This window comes from Emydura macquarii, unplaced genomic scaffold, assembly GCF_026122565.2.
Source record: "Emydura macquarii macquarii isolate MOO-44397 ecotype Brisbane River unplaced genomic scaffold, CSIRO-AGI_Emac_v2 contig_2988, whole genome shotgun sequence".
NCBI classification, from domain to species: domain Eukaryota; kingdom Metazoa; phylum Chordata; order Testudines; family Chelidae; genus Emydura; species Emydura macquarii.
In genome coordinates this window covers 4989131-5005136 of record NW_027133125.1, presented here as the reverse complement: position 1 = coordinate 5005136, position 16006 = coordinate 4989131, and the positions used below count along the sequence as shown (strand labels likewise).

The window sequence follows — 16006 nt, the reverse complement described above, 5'->3', positions numbered from 1 at the left end:
ACGTCGCGCCCGCCGCGCGCGCGCCAGCGTAGTGTTGTACGTGCGTGCCTCAGTCTCGCGCGGGGGACGCGGCGTCTCGCGCTGCTGCCCGCTTCCCGCCATCTGCCTCTCCCACCTCCCCTCCTCCTCCTCCCCCTCCCCCCCCTTCCCCCTGAGAGGAGCCGGAGCGTCGCGACGCGAGCGCCGGGGCCGCCGCGGGAGCGGGACGCGCCGAGCCGAGCCGAGCCGAGCCGAGCGGCGGCAGGTAGCGGAGCTGGGCTGGGGCCGGCGTGGGGGGAGCCGGGTCGGGGCCATAACCTCCCCTCAGCGCTCGCAGGGATCCCCTGCGGCTGCCCCTCCCCCCCGCGTACGCACGGGGACCCCCGGCCCCCCTGGTTCCAAGGCCGCCCTTCCCCCTCCCCCCCCACGCGCTGCCTCAGTTGCTCCAGGCTGATCCCTCCCCCGGGGAGCCTCAGCCTCGGCCAGTCCCTCCCCCCTCCAGCTGGGAGCCCCCCTTCGGGCCGTGACCCACTCCTAGGTGGGGAGTCCTGGGGGCTCCCCTCCCCCCCCCCGACTGTGCGCCCCACATTCCCCGGCGGGGGGGGGGGTGCCTGGGCCCCTCCAGGGACCTTTCCCGGGTGTTCGCCCCCCTGCCATGGGCCGACCTGGTCTGTGACACTCCTGACTGAACCCCCCCTTCCCCCCCCGTCAGCCAGCCGCGGGACCCCCTCGTCTTTGCTGGGTGACGCCGAGCAGGCCCCCCCCCCCCGCGCCTTCATTTCCTTCTCTGCTGCCTGGGGACAGCGGTATGGCTGCACCTGGGGTGGGGGCGGACGGGCTCCCAGGTGTGGTGGTGGGGCCGGGGCAGGCTCGGGAAGGCAAGTCCCCTCCGTGCTGTGTCTGTGGCTGCTGATGAACACGCACCAAGTGAAGAAGCGCGTGAAAGGGGCCGGCCCTGGCTGAGCTGAGCCCCGCGTTTCTGGGCATGGAAAGAGGCCCCGTGGTGGACAGCGAAGAAGGTAATGGCCACTCTTCCTGAGAGAGATCTCAGATGGCCGTTTCTCATCCAGAGTGTGCCTCTAGTTCTTCCCCCAGCAGAAACGGGGCAGGGGCGATGCCACCGTGAGAGAAGGGCTCTCTGCATGCCAGAGGAGGTGGGAGAGAGAGCCTGTGTGTTTCTGTCTTCCTTCCCATCATCCTGTCTAAAGTGTTGCAAGAAAACTGAAGGGGAGTGGGGGGGAGTAAGTGGCCATAAGAAGTGGCAGAAAGCTTAGGCACTCAGCCTTCGCCTTTGACAGCAATCTGGTCTGCGGATGTGTTGTTTACACTAGACTTTTGCTTAATATTTCCCACCCATGCAGCGCTACAAGTGCCGGTAATGGAGGAAGCACTGGTTTTGATGAGGGTGTATAACCTTGCTGAGAGCAGATCTAGCTGACATCTGCGTCTTGTGTATATTGGATGTTCTCACCATTGCTTTCACTAGCAGAGCAATAGTGGCAAAACTGAGGGAAAAATGTCTACGCTAGGGAATGCTGATGGTATGCAACGTCTTAGTCTTGTTTTTTGGATAAACTGCATTACCTCTCGGAATTTATGTCAGGGTTAGTGATAGGGCAGGTTCAGGAAGGCACTCTGCTATACATATTTCTGCTGATTAACATGCAGAAACACTATCATTGTCTTTAAAGAAACTCCCTTTAAACTTCCTTTGAACTCAGCTGTTCACACTTGAACTATAGTAATTACGTAGCAGGGTCACTGTATGTACCTTCTGTGTCCCTAGGCTGTAATTAAGAATAGTGTTTTAGTCAAAGGTTAAATAGAAAAGGGTGGCTGTATGTGTGTTCATATTAAAAACCAAGGAAAGAAAGAAAAGCTTTTATCAGACCATGTCTATCAAAACATGAAGTATTTACAGAATAATTTGTCATGTTTTAGTAATTTGTATTTGTGTTGTTTTGAGACGCCTTAGTCAGGCTAGAGTCTCCGTATTAAATGCTGTACAAATGTAGTAAATACACAGTCTATACTCAAAAGTTTACAATCTAGATAAATGACAAGATGCAACAGGTGGCTGAGACAGAGAAATATGTGAGGTTAAGGTGACAATAATTCAAGCATGTAAAATACGAAGAATAAATGGTGTTACTAAAAAGTTGATTCCTCAGATGTTTTATTGTCTGATTTTGGAAACAAAGTGGTTTCCATGAGAAAAATGGTTCCCCCTCTCCTCCAATCATCTTTCCCTGCTTGGTCTTAGCTAAAGGTAGGTTTGTTTTGGAAACTCTGTAGAAATGGCATTCTTAGATTTGAAAAATCTTTTGGTGTCTGTATTGAGTCAGCTCACCTAACATTAAACGTCTAAGGGTTAAAGTAAAGCTGGCCAAATTGTGGAGGATTTCTGTATACATGATTCATTTACTGTATTCTATTTTTTCCCCTAAACTCCTGCAAAAAGTGCTATTCCGTATTTTTACACTTCATGCAGATATATTTATTTGCCAGTTGCCAATTTAAATTTTCTTATTTTTAACAGGTTTCAAGGTGAAGTAAATTTAGTTAATCTGTTATAAACTATTTATTTGTAAGAAAAATGGCTCCGCTGAAGGTGCATGGACCTGTCCGGATGCGCAGCATACAAACTGGGATTACAAAATGGAAAGAAGGAAGTTTTGAAATTGTGGAGAAGGACAACAAAGTCAGTCTAGTGGTTCACTACAATGTTGGAGGAATTCCAAAGACGTTTCAGGTACTCTAAATATCAAGGCATTTTGTCTGAGCTGTGCATGAATTGTTCCCTTTTGTGAACAGCTGTCTTCTCCAAGGCTACTAAGTATCACACAAAGTATCACACAGAAGTATCCTTCTGTGACTATTTCTCAGTTCTCATTTCCAGAACACTAATCCTTTTGTATAACCATATTCTAAATTATTCAGGTGTATTGTTGCATGGAATGCTAAGGCTGGAGTGATCAAACCATTAACTGGGAAGAAATGAAAAAGTTTAAGCCTGAAAGAAAACGACCAAATTCTATAGCATCTTGCTTTTTTTTTTTTTAATTGCTTTTTTAAACTCTTCTTGCTTATTTGATAAATTTACAGAGTGTAGAGGTGAAGAACTATTAGGTCACCTAGGTCTTGTCCGCACTAGCACTTTTCCCAGTTAAAGTGCTGAAAATTCTCATTGTAGACATACCCTTAGTCCAGGTCCAAGACTCTTCACTATTGTACATGGACTACAGTTCTGTCCAGTCTAGGTTTAAATGTGCCCAGAAACCTGACTTCCACCACTACCCTTGGTAGACTGATAGATCTCACTGTCAGGAAGTCTCTCATATTCAGTCTACATTTTCTTTCTCTTATTTACATCCCATTCCTCCTAATTATTATTTAAATTGTAGTAGTGCCCCAGGTGTTATGTCCAAACACACATGAAGAGTCAGCGCGTGTCCTGAAGAGTTTACAGTCTAAAAAAGACAAATAAACAAACTAAGGAGGGAAAGGGGAGCATAAAAGTTGGGTTGGATCCAATATGGCCAAGTCTTGTGTTTTCTATGTAAGATAAAGAACTTGCTTGGGTGATTCTTTGCTTAAGTGCTACTGTATATTTAATATTCTTAAGGGCTGTCTGCCTTCTTACCTAATGAACCCTGGGGAGTGTTGTTCCTTTCAGTGGATAGGAAGGATTTACTGGTCCGGAAGGTACCTGCTGAATCTACATTAGGAATGGAAGAGCAAAGTTGCATGTTAGTGGCAGGGAGTTTGTTTGGATTGATGAGATTAGTAAATTTAGTGTCATGTGATGCCACAGTTTTTAATGAGCATATTGATAGAAAAATAGACAGGGATCATGCCACTGTCAGGTGATAAGCAAAGTGTGTGTACTTAATTCTCAGCAATTTGGTGATATTGCTGTATTGCAACAACAGTTCCTCTAACAGGAAGCATTGAGAAGAATTTTAGGCCCTTTTTCTGTCTTACAGTTCAGATTCATCAGAAACCTCTTCATCTACAAGTTTGGGTGGGGATCCTATTGTCATGTTATAGAGTAAAAATTGAGTCAAATCTTTCTCCAGTAGTTAGGAGCTCTTCATACTTGTCAAAAATGATTTACTATTTGTTAGTGGTGCCTAGGGGCCTCAGCCAGGTTGGGGCTATATACAGACATATAGTAAAAGACACACTTTGTCCCAGACTCCTTACAATCTAGTTTAAATAAGACATAACTGGTGATTGGAGAGTATGGAGGATGATGAATAAGGCTAAGATTTAGTCAGGGGTATTTTTAGTAAAAGTCATGGACAGGTCACAGGCAGTAAACAAAAATTAATGGCCCGTGACCTGTCCATGACTTTTACTAAAAATACCCCTGACTAAATCTTAGCAGCTCCCGGGGCACTGTTGCTTTGTGGGGCTTGGGGGTGCCACTGCTCTAGAAGGCCCCAGGGTCCACTGGCGCCCTCTGCTCCGGTGGTGAGGACTGACTGCCCCTGGTCGCCTGCTCCTCTGAGACCTTGACTTTCACGACCTCCGTGAGACTCGCAGCTTCTATGATGAATACTGTTACCTCATCAGAGCTCTTTAAGTTGCAACAAGAGGTTTGACCTTGGATGATGACATGATTGAGAGTCTTCTGTGGTGTGCTTATTTTAGGAGGGAGTGGAAGATTTGAAGGCCCCACTTGTATTGTGGCTTACTGAAAGTTTTCAGTTAATTAAAAAGCAAGGATTGGGCATAAAAGATGATGGAAGGGTAGCTTCACCAAATGAAAAAACTAATCACTGACTGAAGTGGATTATTCTCTCAGGGTATGTCTACAGTAGAAATGCTACAACAGCACAACTGCAGCTGCGCCACTGTGGAACTGTAGCGTAGACACTTAGGCCTTGTCTACACTAGCACTTATGCCGGCAGCACTTGTCATTCAGGGCTGTGAAAAAACACTCCACTGAGCGACATAAGTTTTGCTGTCATAAGTGCTTGTGTGGACAGTGCTATGTTGACAGGAGACACCCTGCCACCGACATAGCTACTACTGCTTGTTTAGGTGGTTTTATTATGTCAGCAGGAGAGCTCTCTCCCCTGTAATGCGGCTGGCTACACAAGCACTCTTGCAGTGGCACAGCTGTACCAATATAGCTGTGCCACTGTACATTTTAAGTGTAGATTAGCCCATACTACAGTGACAGAAGGGGTTTCTCCATTGCTGTAGTTAATCCACCTCTCCAAGAAGTGGTAACTAGGTTGACAGAAGAATTCTTCTTCCGCCTTGGTGGTGTCTACACTGTGGTTTAAAATGGCTTAATTACATAGCACAGGGTATGACATTTTTCACAGCCCTGAGCAATGTAGTTAAGTCAACTTAACTTTGTAGTATAGATTAGCCCTCAGACTTGTGTTGCCTCGATGGCTTCTCTAAAATAAAGGTTGAAGGCCTAGGAAAAAAGATTTCCTTAGATGGCTGTGGTGTATGTTTCTTTTCTTCCTTGGGTATTCCTCAGATATACTTATAGTTATGAGTCAGAAACATGTTTCTGTGGCTCATTGTGTAAGTAGGCTAAGTGGAACTGCACAATTAGCAAAGACAGAGCAGCGTGTAGAATTCTGGATGGTAAAATTTGGCATGAAGCTGTGTGATTATTGGGCTTGTTTATTAACCTCACATTGCCATGTATATTACATAAGAACAGCCATAGTGGGTCAGACCAATGGTCCATCTAGCCCAGTATCCTGTCTTCTGACAGTGGCGAATGCCAGATGCTTCAGAGGGAATGAACAGAACAGGTAATCATCAAGTGATCCATCTCCTGTCGCCCGCTTCCAGCTTCTGGTAAACAGAAGCTAAGGATACTTCAGAGCGTGGTTTTAATTATTTGTATTGCAATAGTATCCAGAGGCCTCTGTCAGGGTAAGGACTCCACTGTGCTCAGTATTGTACAACTAGATAGTGAGAGACAGACCCTGCTCTGATGAGCTTAGTCTTAATTACTGATCCTGTAATGAGATCCATGCGGGCACAAGGATCTACTGGTGTGGAGCTCGTAAGATCAGTTTGAGATAAGACTAAATAATCATAGAATCATAGAATATTAGAGTTGGAAGGGACCTCAGGAGGTCATCTAGTCCAACCCCTGCTCAAAGCAGGACTAACTAAAGAAAGAAACAAAAGGAGGAAGGACAGGGTAACAAAAATAGGAGCATGCAGTTAGGTAACTACTGCACAGTTTGGTTCCTGAAGATACCAAATACTCTGTTCATCTTTTTAAAAAATAAGTTATTCTCAATGTACAGGCAACCAAAAAAAAATCATTGGTCCAGTGATTTCTTGCAGGCAACTCAGCAGAAAGTGAAGCGGGATATGGAGGAAATATAGTGTAATGCATTAATTAAGGAGGGTGATTTTTTTAAAGTTACCATTGTATTTGACTATCATTGCACTAGTATATTTTTTACTTTAAAAAAAAAAAAAAAAAAAAAAGAAACAAACAAGTCAAATATATGCTGAATATTCAGCAGTATTCTGATACTTACTGATTTCCAAGCCAGTTTTTTCCAATGTCAATATTTTTTTTCCCTTTAAGGGCTATTTCTACACTATATAGAAGTTTCTAAAAGTCATGAGTTATTGAACAACAGATAAAAATCTGAAAAATAAAATTCTTAATTGGTGAAAAATTTCTTTAATTTTGATATCTCTAGGATCTAAAATAAATTTTACCAAACTCTTATTCATTTAGGTTCAAGATAAATGAGAAATTTGAATCCAGTGAAGAAAGTTTCAGAATGTTATAAACACCTGAAAACGGGGGCTTGCAAGTGATAGTGTTGCCTTTTCTGAGTGGCCTTTTAAATATTACATTAGCCATATTAATTTGAGGTTTAGTAATGACTCAGTATGGAGCAGGGGGAATTACTTGTATTTAAGTATGTTTTCTTTCTTTATAGTTTTTGCACAACATAACTGGTTTTGGTGTTTTTTCTTTTATTGTGGAAGTACTTCAATAATTTAATTTCTTACAGTGATCTATGTAATAGTCACCTTTACTTTCTTTCCAGCTAAGCCATAACATTAAAACTGTAGTCTTACGACCAAATGGTGGAAAATTGTGTTGCCTGATGCTAACACTAAAGGATGCCAGCTTCCTGACTATTGACAAAGTACCATCGAAGGACGCAAATGAAATGAGGATGTATTTGGATGCAGTCCTCCAGGACAGGGTTCATACTGGTAAGCACAAAACATTGCAAATTGTGTTAATAGCAGATTGGATAAAGATAAGATTCTGAATTAGTTTGAGTCAGTTCACCTTTGACCATTTTGTTTTCCCTTTTTTTAAAGCTATTTAGTCCTTGCATTGCTTTTGGTTGAATATTTTTCTTTGGGCCATTGAATTCAACTTAATTTTAATGTTTATGTAACTTTCTTGCAATGTCGCCATGCATATTTAATTTATAAGTGTATTGGTATTTGAAAAATGGTCACCAGTTGTTTACCGTTTTTAAAGACATGCAGTTTCCTCTCCTTTCTTTGAATACTTGGGTTTTGTTGCACATTAAGTACACAGCCAGTATGAGGGAAATCTGTAAACCTTTGCTTTTTAAACCCATGCATTCCTGGTATTGTATTGTCTGCCAGGTCTGGATTCTGATTTTTACACATTCATCTAGTGACTGTTTTGAAAATCTAGCCTTAAATAAATTTTGACAAAGAAAGCAAGGACATATAAAAATACAAGTAAACTAAATGGTTTGTGTCTTTGTTGTCAGCTGTGAAACCTTCTCAGGGATCTGGCAGCTTTGGAGGTGTTCTGGGCAGCAGGACGACTCAGAAGGAAGCTAACAGGCAATTTCCATATATTGAAAATCAGGTTTGTTAAACAATTTGTTTACACTTCAAATCTTCAAACCTCTGTCTTCACTGAGAGAGTCTTGTGGTAGCTGGGTGTCAGCTCCCTAACACCACCAGCCTTTCAGCAACTCAAGCAATCTTCTGGGCTATGCCAGCCCTAGCTTTGCTTCGCAGTTTAACAGTAGGTGCACCCCATTCCTTAGTCCCTTTGAGTTGCTGCCTGGTGAATCCAGCCCCTGACACTAGCTACTCACAGAAATTCCAGATCCTCTGCACTGAAAGGTACACTCTTCCCCAGTTTACCAGTTTTACCTTAAACCACCACTCCTGTAAACCACACAGCACTCGTGAGCACTTACAGTAAAACTAAAGTAGGTTTATTTAAGAAAAAATAAAGGTTTAACTAGAAATAGAGTGTGGTGGAAACAAAAGGTTGCAATACAAAACAAAATCCATAAAACACAGCCTTGGGTCTTCACTTATCAATGGTTAACTTTCCTATCTAATAAAGTAGATTCCCCCACAAAGTTCAGCTTGTTGCAGATCTACCTGGTTTTTCAAGAACCAGTATCCAAACGTTCCTGAAAGCACCCTTGTTCCACAAGGGGTTTCCTCAGTGAATGGATACAGAGTGCTTCTCCTTTCTCTGTTATAGTGAAAACAGCATTTTTGTTTCTAGTCACAGATAGGGCAAACCTGTGTCTTGTTGTGAAATGCTACCTTTAAGTGGTGATGGTTGTTTGTTGTTGCCTAGATGGTTTCCGATTCCAAGTATTGTGCAACTGTAAACAATTCACCTTTGCATTGCATCACTGGCCAAACAGGGCAGGGTCACAACACCCCACTGCCCAACTGGGCCATCACTGAGACATTATTTCCTAGTGACTTATTTTTATTCCAAGTCCATAAAGCATACTTTCAGTGTAAATACATTATTCCTTAAATACTACCCATACACACTCACAATGATTGTGAATCTTGACATGTTCTGAGCTTTCTGTGTTTTATGTGTAACTATTTATGGTCATCCTGTAAGATGTGTTTGGTGTAGTGGGTTTGTCAGCTCTGAGGTGAGAGTTGTTTGCAAAGAAGAGAGGACCGTTTGTCATGGGGTCTGTCAGTCAGTCACTTAATGCAAGTTTCACTCTATTCAAAGGCTTTCAGTTACATAACAATTCTGTGAATGTACCATGCCAATCCTTTTATTGCAACCTAATATGGAAGTTGTTTAAAGATTATTCCAAACAGATTTCAATGCTACTTAAAGAAAGTCTTAAAATAAAAACTAATGCTGTGTACAGCCTGATTAGCCCCTCTAGTTCAGTCCTCAAGCTGAAACCTACCAGTGTTTCTTAGAATTAGCCAATTATATCAACTCTTTCCATGGTATTACATTTGTGTGTGTGTGTGCTTTGATCAAGAACTGCAGACACTGTTCTTAAAAACATCTATTTCACTATTATTGCACTTTATTTTACAGCACCAGTAGGTGCTAGGTGTATCTCAGAAGACCTAAGACATAGTCTGTATCTGAAATAATTTAGTGTGCTATAGAAACAGCATAAATGAGGCTGACAATGTGGGGAGGGGAAGAATCAAAGATTTACATGGATACTCTGTTTATAATAACTTTTTATGTATGCAAACTTTACTCCATCTGTGCAGTGTTAAACTACTGTCCTTACATTTTGCATTTCTGTGTTTTCAGATACTACATTTGTGAGAGGGACATGTAAATACCACTTTAGAATAGCAATGGTCATTTTCACTTTTGATTATTGTGAATTTCCTCTGCTGGATTTTGTAGGCTCCTTCAAAAAGAGTTACTGTGGAGGGAAAAGAAGAGAGCCCATTTCGAAAGGTGCTGGGCAGCCCAAGTAGAGCATCTGTTAAGAATTCCCCAGGAAGTGGAACACCTAGCAACAGGGTTAACATTTCAGTGCCTCCCACTTCGTCAACTCCTCACAGAACAGGCTTATTGGAAAATCGGTATGAAATAAAATTCCTTTAATATGCTGTCATCAAAATTTAGCACTACACAAATGTGTAATCTTAGTAACAACTTACTGCACATACAAGTGCATACAAGCCCTTTTGGTTCATTTCTATAATTTTTTGATATTTGAAAACCATGTTAACAATCTCATTTCCAGCTCATGGCTGGTTCGTGAGCTCTGGGAACAACCTAAAAGAGCTAGGTGTGCAAAATTCTTTTCTGCATTTTATATTTTAAATTTTGAAAATTGTAAAAGGTTGGCAAGAAGTGCAGAGAGCACATGAGGCATGTGTGGTGGAGTAAGAGATTTGTCTTTGTCCTTCTGAATTAGTGATTCCTCAAAATGATTTATTCTTGTGCTGTTAGTGAAAAGAGGAAAAGAACACAGCCTTCTGGTTCAGAGATGAATGAAGATTATCCCAAAGAGAATGATTCTTCAACGTAAGTTACTGCTGATTCTTTCTAGTTTATAAATTCCTCGTGCATGTGCCCACCTACTCTCAAAATATGAAAGTCTTGTTGAAAAAAATACCCAGACCTTTCTCTGTCAAAATAATGCCATAATATATGTTTGGAAAGAGTTAAGTATTAGGGAGTGAGATATAGCCATGTATAGGTCTGTTAATTTGAGGTAATATGTTTCGACAAAGTCTTGCCTTGTAAGTTAGCACGAACTGAACACATCTTCTGTAATGGTGTTGGATGCTAAATAAATGTCTGGGATCTTCTTTTTTTGGTGGTAATTTGCACTTGTTTTGCAAGAGGTAGTCTTACTGGGTTTGAGCTTTGACTTGTAAGAGGTCAAAGAACAAAGGTGGATGGCATTTAATACGGCAGAGGTATGTAGGCTGTGTATTTGACATGATAGTGAGAAGGCCTATTTAATGAACTGGTTGGCTAAACTTGTTTGCTGATGATTACATACTTCATTATAAAAAAGGCCACTATGAATGAAATATCTAAAAAAATTTAAAGTGTGAACATTAACCAGGAAAAAACATAACTACACTGACTTCAGCTCTCATTTATCCTTAGCAATAACAAAGCTATGACTGATCCAGCATGGAAGTTTTTAAATAGTAGCAGAGAGAAACAGCTGAATCTGAAACAGACAGAGGAGAACAGGACATCAGGTAAACAAGCATTTTATATCCTTTTCTCTGGCCTTGAAAAATGCAGTCCTCCTCCACTCATATCCATTCAGAAAGCTGCTGCAATGATCATTTTCCTAGCCTGTTGCTTTGACCATGTCAGCATTCTCTCTGAAGTCCTCTACTGGCTCTCCCTCTCTACTGCATCAAACATAAGCTACTTGTATTCACTTTCAAGGCCCTTCACAGCCTATCCCCACCATATCTATTATCTCTAATTCACTATCAAGTTCTCAACTCCGATTGGCCCATGACACCAACCTCCATCATGCACTTTTTGAATTTTCAAACAAAGCATCTTTGTGCTTTCTCCCATGCTGCCCCTCATTCTTGGAAGGAAGTCTCCATAAATATCTGCCACGCTATCTCATTACCCTCTTTCAAATCCCTTCTTAACTTTCCTTTGTGTGATGCCTACAAAAACCTTGGCAATGTTTAGGGCACTGGTTTTCTGGGACCACTATCTATTTTGTTGATGAATATTGTCTTCATTGTTTCCTTGCGCTATCCATCTGTTATCTCTTGTTTTATACTTAGATTGGAAGGTCTTTGGGGCAAGAACTGTCTTTTTGTTCTGTCTGTACAGCACCTAACACAGTGGGGTCCTGGTCCATGACTAGGGTTCTAAGGCACTATGGTAATACAAATTATTTTTATTAGTCATGAAATCATAGAAACGTAGGGCTGGAGAGAACATCGAGAAATCATAATAAATAGTCCTGCTGAGTCAAGATAGTTAATTGGCAGGCACAGATTCTAATGTAATTCTTTTAATAGAATCATAGAAGTGTAGGACTGGAAATGACCTCAGGAGGTCGTCTAGTCCAGTCCCCTGCATTCAAGGCAGGACAAAGTAATAACTAGACCATTCCTGACAGGTGTTTGTCCGTTCTTTAAAACCTCCAATGACGCACATTCCACAGCCTCACTAGGCAGTTTGTTCAGTGCCTAACTACCCTGACAATTGGGAAGTTTTTCCTAATGTCCAACCTAAACCCACCTTGCTGCAATTTAACCCCATTGTTTCCTGTCCTATCATTAATGAGAACAATTTTTCACACTCCTCCTTGTAACAACCTTTTATGTACTTGAAAATTGTTATGTCCCCCTCAGTCTTCTCTTCAGACTGAATAAACCCAGTTTTTTCAATCTTTCCTCATAGGTCATGTTTTCTAGATCTGTAATCATTTATGTTGTTCTGCTCTGGACTTTCTTCAATTTGTCCACATTTTTCCTGGAATGTGGTGCCCAGAATTGGACACAGTACTCCAGTTGAGGCCTTATCAGAGCAGAGTGGAAAAATTATGTTGATATGTCCCAGAATGATGATCACTTTTTTGCAACAGTGTTACACTTTCGACTCATATTTAGCTGCGAACCCTTGATCCTTTCTGCAGTACTCCTTCCTAGGCAGTCATTTCCCATTGTGTATGTGTGCAACTGATAGTTCGTTCCTAAGTGGAGTACTTTGCATTTGTCTTTATTTAATTTCACCCTATTTACTTCAGACCATTTCTCCAGTTTGTCTGATCATTTTGAATTTTAATCCTGTCCTCCAGAATACTTGCAACCGCTCCCAGCTTGGTGTTGTCTGCAAACTTTTTAAATGTACTCTCTATGCCATTATCTAAATCATTTGTGGAGATGTTGAATAGAACCTGACCTAGGACCAATCCTTGCAGGACCCCACTCAATCTGCCCTTTCAGCTTGACTGTGAACCACTGATAACTACTCTCTGGGAACGGTTTTCCAACCAGTTTAGCACCCACCTTATAGTAGCTCCATCTAGGCTATATTTCCCTTGTTTGTTTCTGAGGAGGTCATGCGGGACAGTCTCAAAAGCCTTACTAAAGTCAAGATATGTCACATCTATTGCTTCCTTCCTGTCCACAAGGCTTGTTACCCTGTCAAAGAAAGCTATTAGGCTGGTCTGACATGATTTGTTCTTGACAAATCCATGTTGACAGTTGCTTATCACCTTATTATCTTATAGATGTTTGCAAATTATTGCTTGATTATTTGCTCCATTACCTTTCCAGGTTCTGAAATTAAGCTGACTGGTCTGTAATTCCCTGGGTTGTCATTATTCCCCTTTTTATAAATTGGTGCTGTATTTGCCCTCTTCCAGTCCTCTGGAATCTCTCCCATCTTCCAAGAGTTTTCAAAGATAATCACTAATGGCTCAGATATCTCCTTACTCAGCTCCTTGAACATTCTAGGATGTAGTTAGTTGCGATTCTAAACATTGAGCCCCTTTATTCACAAAGGGGAATGTAATCTAGATTCTGCCTTTGTGAGAAACATTGGCTGGTGCAGAATTAAGGGCAGGTCTACACTGCTGGCAAAATTCAGCGGCAGTCAATGGGAGTTATGCAAGCTACGTAGAACTCCCGTTGTCTTCATTACTTCCCTTTAGCGCACTGTGTTCCCATCGACGCAGCACTATGCTTTTTTTGGAGGTGGTTTTACTAGATCGACTTCCGGATTGATTGAGTGTGTCTTGACTACCACTCAGTCGATCCGGAAAAATCGATTTGTCGGCGGCGAATTTGCCACCGTCAGTGTGTACATGGCCTGAAAATGTGAATATACTTTATTTTGTTATAGCTCAGATTGTACAATTATTTTGCTAGTCGAACAAGTAAGGTTGATGCTGAACTAATGAGTGAAGTATTTAAAAAGCTAGGGTTAAAAGGGCTCAGAATTAGAAACAGAAATTCTCTGTTTATCTGCAAGTACAGGTGGCTGTAGTAAACTTCCTTTAGGCTGTACAGTTGGCCTGAACTCTGCATCTTCAATCCCAAAGCCATGATGAAAGTGAACAATAATTCTCTTTCCAGGCTAGATTATACTTAGTAGACCTGTGCATGAATCCTGCGAAGACATGCTTTTTATGTGGCAGCATTTATAATTTGAACCACTGGGGCATCAGAATACCTCTCATTTGAAACACACCATGCTTTGCCCCCGAATATACATTCATTTACTATGAAATGGAGAGTGGGAAAATAAACTTAATTTTCAATACAAGGGTATTTGTTTTGAATTTTGTGTACACTGTATTGGAAATCATAGCTAAGAAGGGTTTGTGTGTGTGTGTGTATTTTTCATGTTTGAACAGCTGACAAATACACATTACGTTTTTCAGTTGTTGGTTTCACATTTTAAGGTGGAAGTATCAAGACCATTTCGTTTAGAACTTTAGCTTATATGATAAAACTAAATGCACTTAGTATTTAGAGCAGTGGTCCCCAAACCTTTTTGGTCGTTCCCCCATTAATCCTGTCTGTGCCTCACCCCTCACCCCCAACTGGGAGCAGGGCTAGGGGCTGTGGCAGGACCAGGGTTGGGGACCGTGGCTGGGAGTGGGGCCACAGTGGCCGGGGGCTGAGTTGGGAATGGTGGCCAGGAGTCAGGGACCAAGGCCGGGGGCAGTGACTGGGAGTGGGACCATGTGCTGGCCCAGGGGTGAGTCTGGGAGCTGAGACTGGAGCCATGGTTGAGGGGAGGGCCGAAGCAGAGCTTGTGGCAGAGCAGGGCCTGATGTGCCCCAATATTCTTCTGCGGCCTTATGGGGGGGCACACCATACAGTTTGGGGACCTCTGATTTAGAGCTAGTACTTCGTTCATTAAACAACTCTTAAAAAAGTACTTGGTGAAAAAGATTTTTAAACCTTTTACACATTAAGTATTGTCATTTACCCTCCTCAGGTACAGTATACATAGCTGAGCTACTTAGAATAAATGACAAATATTTTTTCTGTTGCTTTTCAAGGGGTTTTGCCTCTTCAGTCATCCTCCTTTTATGGTAGCAGGTCCTCGTCAAAGGACTACTCCAGTGGCAATTGCAACCTGGACAGGTAGGCATGACTCTATAGCGTGATCTCTACAGGACAAAGAGTTGTCTTTCAGGAACTTGGGCATTTGAATTTTTCTGTGTTTACCAAACAGAATGCATATTTTATTCATGAAAACAAATGCATCTCATTTTTCTAAAATAAATATATAAAACCACACATACACAATGCAGGATTACTGAAACTTGCTATAGTTTTGTACATAAAGACTTCGGTTGTCGCATGGCTTGTACACACATCGGGCTAGATGGGCTTCCTAAAATCTTTTAAGTAATTTGCATGTAAGATTTCACCAAGAAAAGCATGGGCTGTATTAAAGTCATATACAACATCCCTTTCTGTTGAGAAGCTCAGCTGTTGAGGGGATCTCTGCTGGAGCTGAGTACAGGAGTCACTGGGTCAATGAAGATCGGAGCCCCATATTCACTTCTTTCACACCATGTTACTTGATGGATTTGGAAGAATATGGGATCAAAACTGAGTTCTTCAAGGAAAAATGGATGGCTTAATGGTCTGTCACATTTAAAATATCTAAATTCTAGAACCCCAGATTCAAATCCCAGTGAGGTTCAATCAGCCTTCATCCTTCCCAGATATTATATTTTTTTTAATAAGTTATTTTTATAAGAAGTAGCAGCATTCCAGATTAGGGCCACATTCTAGGTAACAAAGAGACACAGTCCTTGCCCCATGTAGTTTATCTTAATAGACCAGACACAGGGTGGGGAGAGAGGAAATGTTATCCATATTTTACAGATGAGGACCTGAGGTTTAGAGATTAAGTGACTTGCCTAGGGGTTCACATGGGAAGTTAGTGGCAGAGCCATAAATGTAAACTAAATCTCTTGTATTGTGGTCTAGTCATGCCTTTAACCGCAAGTCTATCCTTCCCAGAGTTTACTGTGTGGTGATTTGTCAAAGCTACCTTAAAAACCGAAGACTTGTCTGCTGTGCATTGACATCTAAGATTCAAAGGAATTTTTCATTAGAGAAGGGGTTTGTTTTTTGGACCAATGTCTAGCCTTCCCATATGTAGCCCACTATTTTGCAATTCAGTGTGCACCAGTTGTCTGTCTGGCTGCTACTCTTCAAAGATGTCACCATTTCATTAGTGAAGCGATGATTCCTGTACGTGAGTCCTCTTTTGAGATTCTTCAAGACATAATTTAA

General features: G+C 41.8%; 1 protein-coding gene across 1 annotated transcript in view; it reads left to right on the top strand.

Moving 5' to 3' along the window:
* Window positions 1-153: 153 nt before the first annotated feature.
* The window catches only part of USP37 (ubiquitin specific peptidase 37), a 49371-nt gene continuing 33518 nt past the window's right edge, over window positions 154-16006 (top strand). The window contains exons 1-8 of the mRNA XM_067570061.1: window positions 154-244; window positions 2519-2731; window positions 7039-7210; window positions 7750-7850; window positions 9639-9820; window positions 10194-10268; window positions 10863-10960; window positions 14755-14839. Coding sequence (XP_067426162.1) covers window positions 2576-2731; window positions 7039-7210; window positions 7750-7850; window positions 9639-9820; window positions 10194-10268; window positions 10863-10960; window positions 14755-14839 — 869 coding nt within the window. The 5' untranslated portion in view covers window positions 154-244; window positions 2519-2575. The remainder of the gene's footprint in view (window positions 245-2518; window positions 2732-7038; window positions 7211-7749; window positions 7851-9638; window positions 9821-10193; window positions 10269-10862; window positions 10961-14754; window positions 14840-16006) is intronic.